Raw genomic sequence first — 20655 nt, forward strand, 5'->3', positions numbered from 1 at the left:
AATGAGGTAGAAAAGCAGAGGGAGCGAGAGGAGATGAAGAGGGAGAAACAAAGGCAAATAGAAAGACTGAGAAAAAGCGAGAGCACATCAGAGGCAAATGAAGGAGTGCTGCGAGTGCATCCTTTCATTTGAGTTTTTTCCAGTCCATTGTCTCAAAATCCCATTTCCCAGCTAATTTAGAAGCTTCTAAAATACACTCCACTCCATACCTTAAGCCTTAGGCCACAGCTAATCCTGTCTTCTCTCACACACACACACACACACACACACACACACACACACACACACACACACACACATGCTCATTCATCCTCCATGCTTTTCAAAAGACTTCATCTTGGCATAGTAGAAACGAATGAAGGATATTGAAGGCAAGCGTTTGAAGTACATCAGGGAATGCAGGAATCAAACTGTGAGTTAAATGCTATTAGACAGCTGTGTGGAGAGGCAGTGTAATATTAGATTTGATTGAATAGATGACTGCTGAATGTGGTGTAATATATAGAGCCGGAGAGGTGTTATGCGGACATAAATCAATATTGCAGCAGCGCGTTAATCCCGGGCTGCTCTGGAACGAGAGTCAGTCGGCAAGTGTGAAATGTTCGAGAAAGCAGAAAGATGTTAGACACCCGACAATTGTTTGGAATATGAGAGTTTTTGATGAATCCTGCTACTAAAACTACTCAGTCCGGCTTAAATTGAATCTATTGTATTGAGTCTGAGTGTGATATTTGGGGGGGGTGAGCCTGACTAAGAGCTTGAGGACATTGCCAACCCACCTACACCTGCACCTGCACACACTGGATGGTACAAGCTGTGAATCAGACAGTATCCATGCCCTAATCTATACTGTGCTTTATTGTCTATCTTACTCTCAATTGGAACCATAATTTACAAAATAAACATCATGATGCACTTAAAAAGACTTGAAACTACTAAAAATGAAAAGTAGGGTCTCACAGATTTCTATACGATGCATAGACTGGATATACAGATGGACGACGCATCTCCACTTCATCCTACTATCCAGAAATAAAGCTAAAACATATATTGCAGTAATCGGGAGATGGAGCTGTGGCATCATGGTCCCGTTAATACACGCACTCGACATATTGGGAGTCAGTCTGAGCTGTCCATCTTAGTATTTCATCCTGTTTCAATGCATGAAATAACAAAAACAAACTGGGACATACATCAGGGTGATAAGAACCACCTAAAATGACCTAAAAACATGTTTTAGAATTATTTATTGTGCACTTTGGCAGCCAGCCACCAGGTGGCGATTGAAAAGCCAAGAATCACTTTGGGGAGCAGTCATGTCGCCATCTTTATAAACAGTCTATGGTAGAAACAGACTTCTTTAGCAACCAGGGGAGTCGACCTGTACTGGTCATTTGAGAGAATGCAGGTTTTAGGCACCTCTGTATTACCTCTGCAGCGGAGTTATTAGTCACTTCCTGTCTCTGTCTGCTGCACCTGGCTGCTCCACCTCTCGAATGCAGAGGATTTGTTGCTGTTGTGAACCCCTGTGTTGTGCATGTGTGAAAGGCAAACTCACACATGCACAACACAGGCCCAAAAGAGAAGAACACATTTCTTCTTCTTTTGGGCTGTCACCTAATTTAAGGTTTGTTCGGGGCCGTTTTTAGTTGGTTGCACTCCACACGCTCTAACTCTACATTCAAGCAGGGACCAAGGTGAAACGCTGCCGTGCTCTGCTTGTATGAGTTTGATTGTCTGTCTCTGAAAATCACCAATGAAACGGGTATGACAGAAAGCAGGCGCATTTGATGCCACCACTTGACTCAACAGAAAGCAGCCACAGCTGAAAGATTTACAGCCATTACGCTCAGCTGACTGTGGCTGACATCTCTCTCTCGATTGCCTTTCTTTTCCAAAGAGAGTGTGTTACTTCAAACTAATGTATACTTCAGCTTTATTTGTTTTTAATTTTAACATGCTTGCGTATTAATCCTGTTTTCCACTGCCATTCTTTGCTCTGGGCTATCTCACTTTTATAAAGATTTACGTGCAGATTTTAGTCACAGTTTTTTGTCACACACACCGTTACAGTGTCCTGCTTGAATTTGATTATGAAGTCCACTTCCTCTCACATCCTTTGTTCTTTTCTATGTTCACAGAGAATTTCCTCCTTTCTCTATTACAGAGACGTATTTACTTTTATTTTTTTCACCAATCCCCCCTCACTCTCCTCAGACTTAACTGCTCCCTCGGCATCTGTCACTCCACCTCCCTCACTCTCCCTCTCCCATTAATCATGTGCTCTCCCCACACCTCTCCCATCCTTCCCACATATCTTTTCCACTTTATACATCACTTTTCCAATCACTCCCTCCATCCACCACAACCTTCCCAGCCCACTTGCCTTCCTCCATCTCCGTCCCTTTCTCCATCCTGCTACTCTTCATCGATACCACCTCCCCCCTCCCCTCCTCGTCTCCTGCCGCTCTCCTCATGACTACCAAATGAATTAGTCACCCCCCCTCTTTCTCCCCTGCACCTTGGCAGATGCACATCTCCACAAAATCTGACGCTAATGCCATTAATATTCATTAAAAATTAAGCTTAATTGCGTGTCTTTAGGAGAGAGGCCCCCTATCCCTCCAACAACCCCCCCACACACACACACACACACACTCACACTCCCTAACCATACAGACACATGTACACATGCCGTACACACACCATCAACACCAGTGCATTTGGCCACCACCTCCTGCCACATTACCCAAAGGACAGGCAGCTTCAGATGTCCACTGAGCACAGCGCAGAGAAGCACAAACACACTGTATCTCACAGTCACATTCACACACCCACTCAGATATACAGGATCAGTCACCGCGAAAAGAACCTGAGATGGAGGGGTCAGACAGAGGTAAAAAGTGAGGCAGTGTGTCTACACGGCACAGTTTGTCTTCACGTCTGTAATTACGTGCGGATGTGTGTATACCCTGCTCTCTGCCAGTAATTACCGTCGAAGGCAGTTTTTTCATTTGGCCGAGCTGTGAAAGAAAGACCAGGCCTCTAAAGAAAAAAACAACAGACGTGTGCAAAAAGATTCTTAGCATCAGACAGAGGCAGCGATGATGAGGATGTGTGTGTGTGTGTGCGGGGGGGGTTCGGTTCAGAGTTGCAGACATGCACACATGCTCACACCAATCAGACTGACTGAACCGTAATTGAAGCAACAATCAGTAGAGAGAGAGAGAGAGAGAGCTACACCGTGTTCTGAAAAATGTAACAAATCAGCGCTTTGGTCGTGATGTGCTTGTCTTTCATGTTTTCTTGACATTTAAATCTTTTGATCCATTTCAGAATACTTGCAGATTCATCCTGTTTACTTCTGATATGCTGTAAATACAGTATATCATAAGGCAGACCCACTTTTGTCTCCTACAATGGTTTTTTAAACAGTGCATTTGGTAGACTCCATGTAAATGATGGGCAGTTATTCCAGGATACAGCCTAATATTATCATCACAGGGAAGGTGACCATTAGAATGTAAATAGCTGCTGTAAGTGCATATGCGAGATTTCCTGTGTGTGTATGCCTTCACATCATGAGTGTGTGTTTGTGTGTGTACAGCCTATCTTAATAGGTCCATTTGTAGCAGGGCCTGTTCTAGTGCTGTGTCCTTCAGATTGGATTCTATCTCAGCAATCCCCCTGACCTTTAGCACAAAGAGACTACAAGAGAGAGGACCAGAGCTCTGACACAGGACACACACACACACAGCTCGTACACACACAGTCAGGAGCAAGCACTCAGTGTTGCCCATATAAACAGACCGCGCACATACGCACACAGACACAGAGAGAAATGCACATGAACGTACAAACACCCACACTGGTTTGTTTGCAGGCCGTCCCTCAGGGATGATGTCTGATGTAGCTAACAGTGTAAGCTGCAGATCCCGTTGCCAGGGCTTTCATTCCCATTCCTCTAAACAGCGTAATCAAATAAGAGCCGGTCTTTGTACCATCCTCACTTCACACACTCTTTGCAAGTCCCCTTCACCGCCACCCCCATTCCTACGCCCATTCACTTCAATTGCCTTGGCTCACATTTAAGCGGACGTCCACCCAAACTGGTGTACACCCACATGACTTTTGCTGAAGCATGGAAGAACAATAGTGGTGTGTTGGCGAGCTTGACTTTGACTGTGACATTTTTTTTTGGTGTTTTCTCTTTCTCGCTCTGACTGTGAAGTCTGTATCCAGGAACAAATGTAGCGGCATTTCCTAACAAATGGCAGCTAAATGAGGCCCCTAGGGTGCTGTGCCGCTAACTACTGCCACCCTTTTTTTCTGAGCCATTATGATGGTCCTAACTGTTCCAAAAACACCTCTCCAATTCGCGTTCATTTGCATTTGAATTGCAGCTCGTCTGTACAAAAACAAACATAAATCAAAAAAGGGAAAAAAAAATAGGAGGGGAAAAAAACAGAGCTGAATTCTGGTCGAGCAATTAGCGAGTGTCAGTCAATGTGGAGGTAAAAAACACACTGAATTAAAAACATTGTCTCAGACACATGCAGACACCCCATCACACACACACACACACACTCATTCACACAAAACCTGGCTGACATATACAGTATGTACATCATTTTTTTCTTTTCAATTTTATCCTTTAGTTTTTGCTTGAAAACTCATCAAGCTTAAGTGCTTGTCACCGGCGGCCAATCGGAGTGCACCAGGCCCAGGGTTGCCGTGGCGATACGCAGGGACATTTAGAGGACTCCGATAAACTCTGCCATTTAAAAGGTTATGACAATTAACGCGGCTCTCTGCAAATTACCACTGCCAGACCTTTACCCACGGACGTTTCTCTCTCCCTCTTATCACCTCACACCCAGCCCCTCTCTCTATCTCTTTCCTTCCTCTCTCTTTTCTCTCTCGCCATATGCCCTCCATTTCCACAACCTATCCTCCCTCCATCCCTTGCTCCCTCCTTCTTTCTGTCCACCCCCTTTCCAGCCAGCAGCACTTTTATTATCCCGTTAATTAACAGAGTTCTTCACTTAATATTCAAATGGTGACCAATTAATGACATTGAACTTTGGGCGCCCCACCCACCCGCCCGCCGTCCCCTCTGCTCTCACCGCATCACTCTCTCTCTCTTCACACAGCCTCCTTCCTGACTCTCATTTCCTCCACCTCGTCTCCTCAACCTCCCCACCATCGCCAAGGTGAGCTCCCATTTCCGCGTGAGTTTTAGTGTGTGTGTGTGTGTGTGTGTAAGAGGGCATGCATGGTGATTGAGGCAGCAGAGTCAGTATACAGCGAGGGGGTAATAAAGCCAGGGGGCCAGGCAGCATAAAGGCTCCACGGCCTTTTAATTAACCCGGTGTGATTAAAAGCGGGGGTGGCGGAGGGCGGGGGCCTGCTGCTGCAGCCGGTCAGACTTTATCGGGTGACAGACAGGAAACAAGAAATGACACACTGGAAGTTTGGAACCGCACAACATCCGGTTATAGTTATGCATAGAGTCTTCAGTAGTGACTTCCAAACTTCAAGCTTCAATCAACAGGAATATAGATAAAATAAACAAAGTCTATTTAGTAGCTTCTCGGGAGCTGTAACTCAGTATCATTTCATCATTAAAAAAAAACTTTGTGTCTTAACTTTTGAACTGCATGGACAAAACGTTCTTGAGAGCTGAGATGGAAATTTAATAGGTTTCCTGAAAAATGGACAAACACAGTCAGCTGGAGCGGAACATGTGATACAATACAAATGTCCAGAACAATCACTAAATGGAGCTTATAGTAAGACTGCTTTGTCATAAGGAATTTTTGTCATGACAAACTTTTGATGGCCTGTACTTACAGACTTTTATACACTGTAATATAACATCACGGTTTAAAATCCCACATCTCCAAATTTGGATTTTTTACATTTTTTATAAAATTGTCTGTTTATGTGCCATCAACACTGCTTCTGATAGAAACCTTCTAAAAACCCACTGGACTATGTACACTCTACAAAGATAAAAAAATATATATTTTGATTCATGAAAAATTGATTTAATTTTCACAGCATAACCTTAAACACCAATTGTCCAATAATTGATCTGATATAATCATACCTTAGTGCACAGTACTACTGTTAAAAACTTGACCTGCCAACCTTAGAGTGATAATTGTGAATAGTTTTTATAGTGGACATGTGATGTTGCACTAATGAGCATCACTGTGCAGCATCTGAATCCATAAATCACCTTCCTTCCACGCAGGTCCCTGTAAACCAAGCTTGTCTCCTCCAATCAGGTGAGAGCTCCTCTCCTATAGCACCGCTCCCCAGAGCCCACTCTCAGACAGGAAGAGGAAATAGTTAAGGCCAATAGAGGAAACGACCACAGTGGGATCAGTTTCACAGAGGAGTGAGTGAGTAGTTTTTTTTTTACTACTGAGAGTGAATGTGACAAGGAATGATTTTCTTTCTTTGAATAGTCCAGAAGTCTTCTAATCACTCAAGTACATCTCAGTGGAGGATTCACCTTACAGTTTATATTTTACTGTATGGCAACAGTACTTTCTATTAAATGTAATTTGTCTATAAACATAAATTTAACACACTGTTTCTAGTGAAAAATTAAATAGCAAGTGCTCAGTGGAATACCAGATCAAAGCTGTTACCATGTTCTCACAACATTATGAGTTCAAGATTGGCAGGTGGCCAATGTCTCTCTATCCCTCTCTCTCTCTATTTCCCTCTGTCTCGTCACACTCCACTGTATACTACCCAATAAAGCAAACACACCATAAAAAATAATCTCCAAATTCTTGAAATACTACTCTAAACTACTATAAAAGTAACTACTCTCTCATTTCTGTTTTTATGGGGTACAAAGTATTAGACAGTAACAAAATATCACACACTTCATCTGTTGTGTGTCAAGTGTAATACGGCTGGGAAGAGGAGGAAAGGCCACAGATTTTCTCCCTTTAAGTGATTTGTCTTGCGCCGTAATTGGAGCCAACAACCAGACCAAATACATTAGTGTCATGATATTTATGGGGTCTGTTAAAAATATACTTCCAGAAGAAATCACTTTAAAGGTTCAGCGCGGAGGATTTAGTGTCATCTAGCAGTGAGGTTGCAGATTGCAACCAAATTAATACCCCTCCCCTCACCTCTCACATCAGACTGTCTTTAAAGATGGATGACATGACGACTCCTCAAAAGTGAAGCCAAAATGTCTCAATCAACCCCACATACAGTAAGCTGCAGTATGGGTCATAAACCCTGCCTCCTCCATGTCAGTGGATAGGACATATTAAAAAGAATTTAATTTAAGCACATGTTAAAAAGAGACCAAACTAATGTGTGTTCAAGTGCTAATGTTTTGTAGTGAGTTTGGTTTGAATTAGTTATTTAATGCTAACATCATCATTGACAGCTGAGACTGACTAGCAATTGGTCGAGAGTGTGTGTAGGCGGGACCTTGATACCACAGCTCCATTCTACCATTGCTACAGCGCAGACTGGCTCCAAAAGAGGAAGATGGCAGCACCCATGTCTGAGATATTTTGATATTTCTGGATAGTGGGCTGAAGTGGAGACGTATCTTCTATCCTCCTAGAGATTAGACTAAATTAGAAAAACTAAGAGATCCCACATCGAAAAATGCCCTCGTTAGAAACAATGTTTGGTTTGTCCATTCCTTGCTACCACTGCAACATGACAGACCCCACGGAAGAGAACACTCTCTTGATATGGAAATAAAGGCTCCGTCACAAAATGATTCTTGGTTTCAGGTGATAACGCACTTATTCCAACAGTAACGTCTACCAGTAGATCTGCCTGAATCCTACACATCGGACCTTCAACAGCATTTGGTGGAAAATAAGTGGAGTGTAAGGTCAAAAAGCCATTTCAATCAATTAAGTTAAGGCAGAGCATGTGTCACAGTGTTTCTGAAAGCTACGACTCTCAGAAATCACCAATTTAAAAATATCTGGTGTTCTCAAACACCCACAGCACTCAAATACACCAGCAAACCTCCCACATGGATTTTTTAAACCAATTCTTCCCTGATGTGATATTATAAATATATATATATATATATATTTTTTTTTTATATCATCAGCCTTTTCATCGTATCAACCTTGATGTCTTAGAAATGTCTTTTTAGCCCGCTCTGCTCCTCGCAATCAGATGAGGTCACAGCAGTGCAATAGACTCAAAGAAAGACGGCATTTTCACTTCGAATTGTGACAAAACCAACTAATAGCGGTCGGTTGCAGAGCAAATTCTGTGTCAAAGGCAGCTGGAATGGTTCCATCGGCTGGAGGATGTCCTCTAGCTAGGGTTAATAGGAGTGGAGTGGGGGGAGAGGAACTGCGGAGAGCGCGGGAGGAACAAAATAAAGAACTTTTCATCTTGGATTTCTCAGAGTAATGCGGGGTCAAAAAACAGGGGTCAAAACCACAATGACATCCTAATCTGGCGTGTGCTTGCAATTGTGTGCATGTGTGTGCATGTAATCCGTTCCGTGCGGCTCACATCATGTCTCATTTCAGCCTGGAATCACAGACAAAGGTCACCATTTGACCTTTTCACAGCTCGGAATTGCTGCAGCACACTCATCTGATTAGTGTACACACAGACACATTTACAAAAACTGACAGAGAGACGCACACTCACACAAAACAGAGGAATGAAAATAATTCGGCACCGAGCTGAAAGCAAACACACTCTGTTTGTAATCTTGGCCAACTGCACTGTGTAAGAACAATTTCCAAACATGTTTACTCTTGGATCCAAAATCAAAGACAGAGACCTGCTTTCTTTGTTATTAAAATTAATTCTGGTATTTTCTGATATTGTTTTTCTCTCTAAATTGCTCTCCCACTCAATCAATGAACAATTAACTTTGTCTTAATGACACAGCACAGGCAGTTTTTTGTTATGTGTAAAATGTCATGTTTTTTTAATGATCAATATTGTGCATTTTCAGTAATTACTTGAACATAAACCAGTGAAATCAAGTGAGTGGACCTCATACCTGCATTTCACATTTGTTATGCAAGATGAAAATGCTGCAGTTCAGCACAGAAGTGCACTCACATATAATTCAAGAAGTCTAGCCATTACATCAAAACTATATATATATGTGGAGTCTGCAAAGTTTCAGATGAATGGGACAGTTGGAAAGCTAGTCCTTAATCTGTACTTGTTCCTTAAAAGCCAGGTTTCATTTCTCCTTACAAAGTTAAAATACAGTATAGGAATATATTGTTAGTGAAAACATATGGGAGCTTTATAGAGGGTGATAATAGTCAGGTCTATAGTCTGATGGCGAGCAGACAGGAACCAGAAGGAGGTGTTGGCCCATTACCTGCTGTGTTCCTGCAACATAAAATGCCATATAGCGCTAACACATAGGTTGGATTTCTTGATTATGGGTAAAGACAGCGGGATGCAATGTTGATGCTGCGGCTGCTCGTAGTACTGTGGCTTTTATGCAGCGTTAACAAGCATGTGTGCTGATTGGACATCTTCCCCCCTTAAGTAGCGTGCATGCATAACAATGAAAAATGCATAGAAACCAGCTCCCTGGCCACCTCAGCGGTTGGCATGGCAACCAATACGGGATCAGCACAGGTGAAACTGGGCTTTGGCCAATCAGAGTGCGTGGGCGGAACTACCTGGTGTATAAATGTCAGCGAGGGTCAATTGCCGCGACATCATGGGCGATGATGAAAACACATCATTACTGTCACAAAATGTCAACGTGGCCATGGATCTCAGCCGTTAGCAGTTGGAGTGAATAATGTTTGTTCAGTGGGCTGCGGTCTGTGTGTGTGTGTGAGTATGTTAAGTGAGAAAACAAGAGTAAGTGCTTTTTTTTTTCACAGAGAGACAAAAGCCACTGACGGAAACTTTCACTCAGTGTGAAAATTACTACGTTAAGACTAACGATTTCCTTTTTTGACAACCTGCTTTTGTGTCCTCAATGGCTCTTTGCGTGGCTGTTTGTCTTGGTGCACTCAATATTCAAGGCTGTCGAAAAGAGAGTTTAACTATGTTGCACTAAATCGCAGTATAACTACCTCCACACACAAAGCTACACCATTACCAAATAGCATCAACTTGTGCAGATGCTAAATAAGTCGAGTCACATTTATGAACTGCCAATGATCAATTCAGTGTCTGGGCTGAATGAAAAAAACATTGTCCATGCTGCTGCTGGTGTTGTGTACGCAGCTCTGAGCTGTAACCCGAACAACTGTGTCTCTAAATGCTACAGAAAATGTTCTTTACCAAGGGAATCAGGTAAAACATTCTTCTTAAAATGTCCTGATCCGTGCTGTGTACTGTTCTGTACAGTTATGTCCTGTTCAGTCTGCTGTGTATGAGGTGTCAGTGTGGATATGGGTTGCAAGTGTTGGCTGCTGTTCGTGTAATCAGGCAGCTCTGCACTGGAAGAAATATTCAGAGCTTTCACTTCTATAAAAGAAGCAATAACACTAAAGTCTTTTAAATATTTAGAATGCAGGAAATACTGTACTTTTAATGTGTGACCAGCAAAATGGTAATATAAGTATATAGATAATTTAAAAATAAACACTAATCAATAAAACTATGTCCTTTCAAAATATTAGTGTGTATGGCCTCTGTGTGCCTGTGTGCCCTCCTGACAATGTCGGGACATGTCTGGACGTCACAATCACTTGTGCTTCCTAAATGGACAGATTGATATCCCAAAGTTGAACTTGGTGTTACATTGTGATGATTGAGTGCTCCGACCCGGCCCTTTTCTGAATTTCCTCCCGCTCTCGCTCCCTTTTTCACACTTATACTGTCCCATCAATCAAAGCAAAAAAAATAAATATATATATATCTTTAAAAAACCTAATATCAAAAGTAAAAACAATTTAAAAGTACGTTTCCGTCTTAAAATGTAGGGACGAGAAATATGAAGTCACACAAGTGCTAATACTTAAAACAATAACTAGTATAGATCTGGAGTAATTTTGCTTTCCTCCACTGCTCTGCTCCACACTTCACTTGTCTTGGTATCATTTTGTGTGTTAGAATTGATATGGACTAACATAGTCAATATTGATGAACTGAAATATGCCTGATACTGATCTTGTCGAACGGCTTGAGGCGCCCTGACTTAACTCTTCTGATTCCTCCTGTCTTCTCCTCTTTCTCTCTGTAGTATCAGATCTATCCTTTCCTGTCCAGTTCTATTGTAATCTCTCCCGTCTCGTCCTGTTCTCTCTCTGTTTCTTCATTTTGTTCTGCTCTGTTGAGGATCCAGGGCAGGGATGTTAGCCAGAGTCACTCCATGCAGGCTGATAGATCCCTCTGGCTGTAAAGTGGATGGGAACCACATGGGCAGCCTTTCCCCTTGAAAACAACTGCTTGAACGCAACTTCCCAGTGGAAAACTCCAACAGAACATCCATGCTGAAACTTGGCAGGACAAGTCTGGATACATATCTGCGTTGTGCTGAGAACTGGGTTTGGACTAGCGGGCTTGTGTGCCTTGGAAATGTACAATATGCTTTTCTACACTATGACTATTCACTTGCATTCAAATACCCTGTTTCTGTAAAGTAAATGTTGTGTATATGTGAATTTATGAGAGAGGGAGAAAATACACAAAAACGCAGGGAGTGAGATTTACCTAAAATACCTCTCATGAATAATGGATTGGAATAATGCGACCCACAGACCAGGCGTGCTGGACCACCGACACCCCACGCCATCGTTTACACACAAAAACACACACTCACGCTCTATCCACTAAGATGCTCTCTCAAATCTCCATACTGCTTAAATATTAAAAAAAGGAGCTGGATTAAATTCTTTCCCTGCTAATATGTCAAATTTAATTCCTGATGTTACACCCAGTAAGTGGCATCTGTGTATCTACAGTATGTGATATATTTATTCATATTCATTCATCCATTATGGTAATCATTTCCATTTTTGCTTATGCTCATAAAATTACTCTACACTATTTACTATATCCATTACACTATTTTACTGACTATATGTGTGTGTCTGTGCAATAAACAATACATTGTGTGTCAAGGTCTGCGTTTATGTGTGTGTGTGTTCGTACCTGTTGTGGTGGTGGTCGAGGCTGCAGGTAGGGGCTTTGGTTTGGGCCAGGGGGGGTCTGCTGGGGGGGGCTGAAGTATGGAGGGGTTCCCTGCTGCTGCTGCCCTGGCTGCTGCTGTTGCTGCTGCTGTGGCGGCTGCTGCTGTGGCGGCTGCTGCTGCGGCTGCTGCTGCTGCTGCTGGCCGTAGCCCCCCATCACCTGCTGGCCATACGGCGCCACCTGCTGAAAAAACCAATCAGACATTGATTAGTGAGATATTTAGGTCAGGGCTGAGGTTTGCGGAAAAACCTTCACTTTAAATTAAAAGTAGTGGAGAGGTACCGATAGATGCAATTAGTATGCTAACACAGCAGAAGCTATATGTGACATACTGTAGTGCTCAGTCACCTAAAAGCAAGCGAGTCTCTGAACCTACAACCCTCCAAGAATGATTGGACAATAAAAAAAACAAACATCCCACATGAACCTAAATGACCTATTCATTTTCCAATTCATCCATTTGCCCCTCAGCTGAAGTCTTAATTTAGACCAGGCTGACACCAGTCTCCCACAGCCCTCTGCCTAATGAACTCACACTGCAGGAAAAATACTCCAACTTTATGTCCTCTGGCTTGCCAAATGCAGCCTCCTCTCAACATTATCCATCTCGGTCAGCTGACAGATGGAATGAGGTGCGTTGGATATTACTGCGGGCCCCATCCCGGGCCCGAACCCAAACGAGGGCCGCACGGATGAGCAGGGGCATTCCAGACCAGTGCAGTTAAGAAACTGAGTTGGGAGGGCGAAGCAGACACTGCATTGCGCTGCGGTTACGAGAGGGAATGTGAACAGGGGAGTGCGTGTAACAAGCTGGCACCAATACAAATGTAGTCTTAATCCCTTCTTGTCGTTTGTTATGACTGCAGACAGCGCCAGGTGCTCCTCACTCCTCGAAGGATTTCCTATGTAGGCTGGGGTTTTCTCATTCACGCAGCCTCACACACACATACAGACAAACACACACACACACACACACACACACACACACACACACACACACACAAAAGCCAAGTACAGACTATTAAACAACATTTACGACCACTGGTGAAGCAATATGGCAGCACTTTTCTTGTCATATTTTTTCCCCATCATGTCATGCTGCTTTCTCATTCAGTGATGGCCAATAGTGCTGCCACAAACTCATTAAACATGCACACAGGCTATAATTTGGGGCACGTGCAATGCTCGCAGTCCACCTCCCAGCTCTTACCCCAAGCTCTACACTTTGAAATGTCCCTTTAAATCTTGCTTGGCAGGCTAGGCAAAGTAAACGTCTCCTAAACTCACAGTGATTTATATCTCAAAATGATGGTGTTGCGGGGGAATCCAGTGTGACGTAACTATCACTACGGGCTCGTCAGATCAAAAGCAGAGAGCACACATCCAGAGTTGTAACTGTAACTGTTATGAGTGAGAAAACCCCATTCATAAAAGCCTTGTTAAAGCTGATGGCTGCAGCGGAATATAGTGAAATCTGATCTCGCTGCAGAAAGGGCCAGTGGAGATTAATACATTGGAAATAGTTTTGATCCGTAACTTCCTTTGAGTGGGTGGTAAAAAAAAGAAATCTTCTCTCTGCAATAGAAGAAGCTTTTTGACTCTGAATAGATATGATTGGACAATGTAGAATACTTTTCACTTCAATGGAAATTTGATTAGAAAGGACAGATCTGTGTGTGTGTGTTGTGTGAGAGTGTGTCATTAGGCCGATGAGACAGACAGACAGGGTGAGATCAGTCTAGCTGGCAGAGAGGTTAATAGCATGGCCCCGCTCATGCCAACAGCACCAGTGGATTCATTACGACCAGCCAGAACACACTCTCACACACACGCACACACACACACGCACACACACTTAGCTCTTACATACCGACATACTCAAATGATAATAAGTTGTCTGTAGATTTGTTTAAGTATGAAAGACAAACAAATGCTTACCCTCTATCACACACACACACACACACACACACACACACACACAGACATGCTCACATTCACACAGACAAACATGTCATTAGATGTGGATCAAAGCCACTCCGATAACACAGAAGCAACTCTATCCAGTGATCACTGATGACAGGCTGGTGTAACACAGTGGGTCTCAACTGGAACACTACTGTTCTGGGATTGGTAAGGATTAGGTCGCCATGGAGATCGAGACCAGACAACCGTGGGTGGGTTCCTCTCTCAGACAAATAAAATGATGGGCAGACAGACAGATATGGAGAGACAGTGACTGACAGACAGACAGAGGAATAGATAGACGAAGGCAGAGAGAGACAAAACACACAAAAAAGGTTTAACAGAAAGAGAATTGTTCTCGTTCTTCTCCCCCAAAAAATTCTCTTAGTGCTATAAATAACCCTCAAAAGCCAGAAGAGCTAATGTATAAATAATAAACTACACCAATTTCTATCAATGTCTTTAAAATTGCCAATTTGAGTTGCTGAGATTGTACATGTAAAAATACACTGGGGACATACTGTAGCTGTGAAGCGCGCTGGAGTGAAAGAGCTGGAAGACACCAGAGTTACTTCTGCTGCTTTCTATCAGGAGAATTTGACTGACACTGGATGAGTAAGAATATGAGTGTAAAGCTTCTTGTATGATGTCATATTACATGATTCTTATTTCCTGAATTAAATGACTCTTCCTACTATATGTTGCCACTCATGTACAATTTGCCAGACATTAGAGACGTCACTAATAACATTAATGATGATGTCTGCTTTCCTTTTAGTTTAGCCAGTTCCAGAGCACTGGCACTGTGCATAACTGCTGCGGTTAACTGGGACCCTTATACAGAACTGGGACATTGTTAATGTAATTAGTACTGTAGCACCCGAGAATGAGGTTAGTTAGGTGTGTTGAACTTTTCCAACCATGAGGAGCAACAGTTCAACCTTGAAGAATGTGATGAAAAATCAGTACAGATGATAGTGATTTTTAAATTCCCTTGTGTGATGATCTCTCGTCTCATAATTAGATGAAACATGAAACGCTTCCCTTTCTCCATTGCAGGGAATACTGTTCATAATAGAGCCAGACCGATACGGATTTCAGTGGACTGGTGCTGATACCAATATAAGGCAGTAAAGCATTCCCAGTTTCCAATTTATCAGCGGATAAGATGTCTTTATCAAACTTATATGACAACGAAATGTAAGTGAGACTTGTAAAGCACATCTTTTCTGAATTCTTTTATTCTGTAAAATAAATAATAAATAAAAGTGTTCCTATTGGCGCATATCGTAATACCTGTGAAAGGCCTGGATGAATTTATCTGCTAACCAATAAATTGGTTGGGCTCTAATATCACATCTCATGATTACATGATACATGAAAGCCTCCTCTTCCTCCACATCTTGAAATACTCTTTATAATACTGTATGTGCAAACTATCTAAGATCATAATACATGGTACATGTGAGATCAGAAAAATAGAAACCCAGAAATAAGATGTGAGTCCTTCTTATTTATGTCCCAATAATTAAACAACTGGATGCGACAGCGACTCCACTGCCAAGTTGTAGAACATTAGCAATTAACATTCCTCTACCCTTTTCAGAACACACAATCACTATCCTGTTGGTTTCCTGGCGCAGAAGAACAGAAGACACAACCACACTGAGATCCCATAACCCACTGCAATTAACGCTGAACAGTCAGGTGTTCTGTTTAAAGCTGTTTCTGCACCTGAACACTTCAGATCACTTTGGTTGATGGATTTTGTTGGTACCATTGACAAAGGTGATAATTAAATATGCAGCACTGAATGTATAGTTTGAACATTTCAAGCTTTCCTTGAAAAAATACTTTTTAGGAAGAGTGACAGTGTGGAAAGGTAATCAGGTAAGCAAGCAGAGAGACAGACACAGAGACAAATAAAAAAGGAACAGAAATACAGGCAGTCAAGTCAAATGAGCACAGAGACAGCAGAAACACTGGAGGTCTAACAAGTAGCAACCTGTCACTGTGGCTTTGGGAGGGAAGACAAGTCATTCAAATGCAGCTTCTGTTTGATCGCTGGGGCCGACTGTATGAATGTACTGTACCTACAGAGCAAACAGCAGCTCACTGAAATCTGATTCTCTTTGACTGAGTATATGTTTTGTAATAAACATTCTCGCTGTGCTGTTGCTTATACCAATAAAAATAACGGCTGGAAGTAGAAAATAAAACCATTTTCTGCCTTTTCCTTCCACTAAGGTGTGTGGAAGCAGACAAAATAACAGTGTGATTTATCCAGAGTGTCTTGGCAGGCGCACGGTGTCAAATAAATGTCTGTAATGAAATGACAACAGATGTGAAGTGCTGTAGGGAGAAATGACACAGAATAGACGTCCTGCGAAGCAAATAATTCACCATAAACTGCAGAAACAGTGTGATGAAAACAAAAGCCTTAGCGGCATATTAAGACACAACGACACAAACATGCACACACACACAAACACAGAGAGAAACTCAATCAAAAATCTATCAAAACAAGAGTCGTATGAACAAGCAGACAATATCTTCCTGCTCTGCAAATGGAGGGAATAAATATCCACACAAAGCCTCATCCAAGGCAGTGGCGTGTGCGCGCACGCCTTAAATCAGCCGTTTAAAAACCTTGCACGGAACAAGTCACCGCTTGTAATTCAATTGGGCCAATGAGCAATAGACAGGAATTTTCATAACTCTGTCGAAGTGGCGATACGGCTGGCTGGCGACCGGAACCACAGGTCGCCCCCGTTTTGAGTGACAGATGGGCTCAGCCAACCAGAGTGCTAAGCAGAGCCACCACCCCGACACATTCACAAACTGACAGGCATGACAGGCACTGCATCGGAATTAGCAGCAAAGACTGCAGGAGTGCCAATTTGAAATAAAGAAATTAAAGTGAGAGAAAGGTTCATAAGGAATAAGTAGCTAGGTGAGCTGAAAAAGAAACAGAAGGAAACAAGTTTTTAAAAAAAAAAGCTCAATACACACGTGTGAAGAGATACAGAGGCAGCAGCAAAGGAAGATGTTTAGAGAGGCAGATAGGGAGATAGACAGATAGAAGAAGGGTGTTACAGACTGACATACTTAAAGGGGAAGGATAAAGTGATGTTTCACGTGATAAAGACAGAGAGAGACAGATAAAGACGGCGATGCCGACAGAGAGATATGTGTGGAGAGAGAGGGGCGACATAGACAAGTGTAAGAGAGAAGCAGGCGAAGGAAGGAAGGAAGGAGAGCCTTAGAGGAAGGATGTACAGTGATGAAGATGAATGGGGAGAGGAAGAAAACGTGGTGGGGTTCAGTGGATTGAGAAGTTTGTGAACAAAGACCAGAGGAAAACATAAGAGGAGCAGAAAGAGACAGGTGGACAGACAGACATCAGAAACACTAGATACATATGATGAATTAATGTAAAAACAGCAGCAGTAGTCAGAGTAGTTCTGTTCACTATGCTGTGGGCTATGTTCTATACTATTCATTGAATATATTATATATAAGTGAACAGTACAGGACATGGTGCTAAACTTCGTTTTGGAAGTTAGTGCACATGAAAATGAATACAGCAGATTTAGTGTACATATTGTCACATGGGAGTGTCGGCTACGTGTGTCTTCTTTCCACTGGTACCAATACACTATGGTTTGAAACCCCTGCTCTATATAGACTGAAATTAATAATCAATAAACAATCGAATAATCCAACTGAAGCAAACTGATGAAAATAGACTATACAATACACAGTTTGTACTATATTGTTTTATATTTATATCTTGAGAATCAGCAGATGGAAGCTCTAATACCATATACACCTGTTGATACAATTAACATACATTACACTAAATGCCCCAAATCATCCATTTATATTTAAACCGATAATCTTATAATAATTATTATTATAATTTGGTTTATTGGGGTTAGGGTAGTCTCTGTCAATTCTGACAATGCTCCTAATTACTAATATAAGATAGTGGTAGCAGGGGAGTCCAAGATGTTTGGAAATTAGTGTATAAAGGGTTTGGTTGTTGTACGTACAGACAGAGCTTCTCTTTAAAAATAGATGTACACTCACTTGGGCTAATCACAGCATCACTGAGAGGCTGGACGTGAATATAAAAAACCCGGCAATGGTAAAATAATTACATTTACAAACAGAATACAAAGTGAAATACGAGATGTTCTTCTCATCCAGGCTCAGTACGTAAATCTGAAAGCAAACTTAAAGGTAAATAATCAAAAGAGATTTCAGCGAGCAGGCACAGCAGGGAGACGGTGAGGGAGAAATGGCAGTGTTGACAAATCTGTCAGTCAAACGAATGAACAAGTTCACCGCTATCAAAATAACTGAGACAACTGACACAGTCTACTCATTTAGTTTTCCACAAATGATTTTCTATAAGTGGCTGAAACTTTTCAATGATCAAGGTGCAACATTTTTTAATAGACCTGCCTCTTTTCTTTTTCCTCTTACTGACTTGTGTGCGTTTTTAAATATATACTCTACCTGAACAAAGAAACAAAGAAAGACTGTTTATTTCAATATGTTTTAACAGGACAAGGTGGTGACCATTTAAAGGTTTGAAACAATGCATGATTAAATGTGATTTAATTGTTTTGCTTCTGAAATTATCGCAAACGTTCCACTGTGGAAAATACTTAACCAGATAGAGGAAATGCTTTTAGAAAGATTTATTATTATAAAAAACATCTAAAAATCCTTTCCATTTTACTTTTTTCTCTAGATATGTGTACCTTGCAGCTCAATGTATACCGTTTGTCTCATTAAGAGTTTGTTTCTATTAATAATTGATGTGGTGATTCTTTTGAGTGTTTGAGATTTGGTTTCTCTTTCGAACGGTTTGTGCAGCCTCTGGTTCTGTAGAGTAAAGATGTTGAAATTTCACAGTAATTCCTGAAACAACCTAGAACCGAAACCTTACATCTCTCAAACTGTGAGCTCAGTACTGATGTTGTCTGGGAATTTTACCTTTTCTTTAACTTAAAATTCCCTTCACATGTGTCAGAGAGGTGAGAACATTAGACCACCACACTTAGTTTGTCAGTGAATCATAGAAAATGAGTTATAATACGACAATACGGCTTTTTGAACATGAATACTTGATTAGTACCCTACACACACGTCCATATATAACAACAAGCTGGTCACTGTATTGGTCTACGCTGTCTCTGATGTTATGAACATCTCCTCTTCTGCAACACACAAAGTTGACATCTAAAGACACACATTAGTTCTCCCACATCTGAGCTGAGCTGACAAGAGGTTATCATTACACTCAGGACCAAAAAACAAATCAACCAGCTTCTTCGGCTCGGTGGGGTGATAAGATCAGCCGCTTGTAGCTAATACCACGACGAGACGTGAACGCCAGAGCTGGGTTGTGAATTGCAGGCGAAGGTGAGTCCCTTAACGAAATGCGAGGCGTCGGCGGGAAGGATGAGCATCAACGGTCTCATGATTAAACATAAGGGAATGAAGGAGGAAGGAGGAGGGGTAGCATCACCGTGCTCGTCATCGTATCTCTCTCCCTCTCCCCAAGGTGACGGTGCTCGCCGTCGCGAAATACCTCTCTCTTCGATATCTCTGGCTCTCGCGCCTCCCCCCCTCCTCATACATCGGGAGGCCCTTGACACCTCAGGAATGAGCTGCCCTTGGATGAGGGAGAGAGAGAGTGAAAGACGGGGGGGTGGGGGGGTGATATACAGGACTCTCATACATGAACCTACACACAACACATCAAGCCAAAACCAATTATAAAAATAAAGCAATGCAGACACAGTCGGGCAACAAAGACAAAGCAGACTGCAGATGGTTTGCTGGTATATGTTGTATGAAGCATGGTGCACTTCATATACTGTAGGTCTTTTTATTCCCAAATGAAAACACAAGCCTATTCACTAACTTATCCGCCTGGTGATAACATCAACATCAACATCACACTGACGGCGAGTGAAAGCAAACAGATCAGATCAGAGCAGTGTATCCATCGACTGATAGACACACACGCAGTTTTTTTTCCCCTATGTTTTCATCTCGCATCCCGTTCTGAAGACTACCAAATGTTGCTCTCTGCCCCCGTCTGTCTTTCTTTATTCCTCCCTCTCTCTAATTCTCTGTTTCTGCTCACATCCACTGATGGAGAAAAAGAGAAAAAAGCAGAGAGGCGGCTCATAGCAGAGGCTTTTTTATTGCTGGCTGGCTGCGACTGGCGGTGGCTGTGTTGTTCCAGGCACAGTCGTAATGGACATTTGGAGAAGCAGAGCAGGGCAGGTTAATGCTCTCTGTAATGTGTGTGTGAACAGCGATTTATTTTTTTTCTATTTTTTTTTCCACAAGAAGCTCTGGGCCCGGTGCCACCAGCTCCAAATGTTTTTCCCCTACTAAACTACTGACCCCAATCTGGGGCCAAGAAAGACAGAGGAGAGGGGGAAATTGAGAAATAAAAAAAAATCTGAATGAGGAGATGGTTGAGTTATAGCAGGTTCTCCCAAACACGCTGTAAGAGAG

General features: G+C 42.2%; 1 protein-coding gene across 7 annotated transcripts in view; it reads right to left on the reverse strand.

Moving 5' to 3' along the window:
- LOC109627887 (AT-rich interactive domain-containing protein 1B-like) overlaps positions 1–20655 on the reverse strand; it is a 204397-nt gene that overhangs the window by 115605 nt on the left and 68137 nt on the right. For 6 of the 7 annotated variants that reach the window (XM_069536161.1, XM_069536160.1, XM_069536155.1 and 3 more), the window contains one exon: positions 12109–12330. In XM_069536161.1, the coding sequence (XP_069392262.1) occupies positions 12109–12330 (222 nt within the window). The remainder of the gene's footprint in view (positions 1–12108; positions 12331–20655) is intronic. The other variant, XM_069536157.1, reaches the window with a different exon arrangement.

This window comes from Paralichthys olivaceus, chromosome 12 (genome assembly GCF_024713975.1).
Source record: "Paralichthys olivaceus isolate ysfri-2021 chromosome 12, ASM2471397v2, whole genome shotgun sequence".
Lineage (NCBI taxonomy): Eukaryota > Metazoa > Chordata > Actinopteri > Pleuronectiformes > Paralichthyidae > Paralichthys > Paralichthys olivaceus.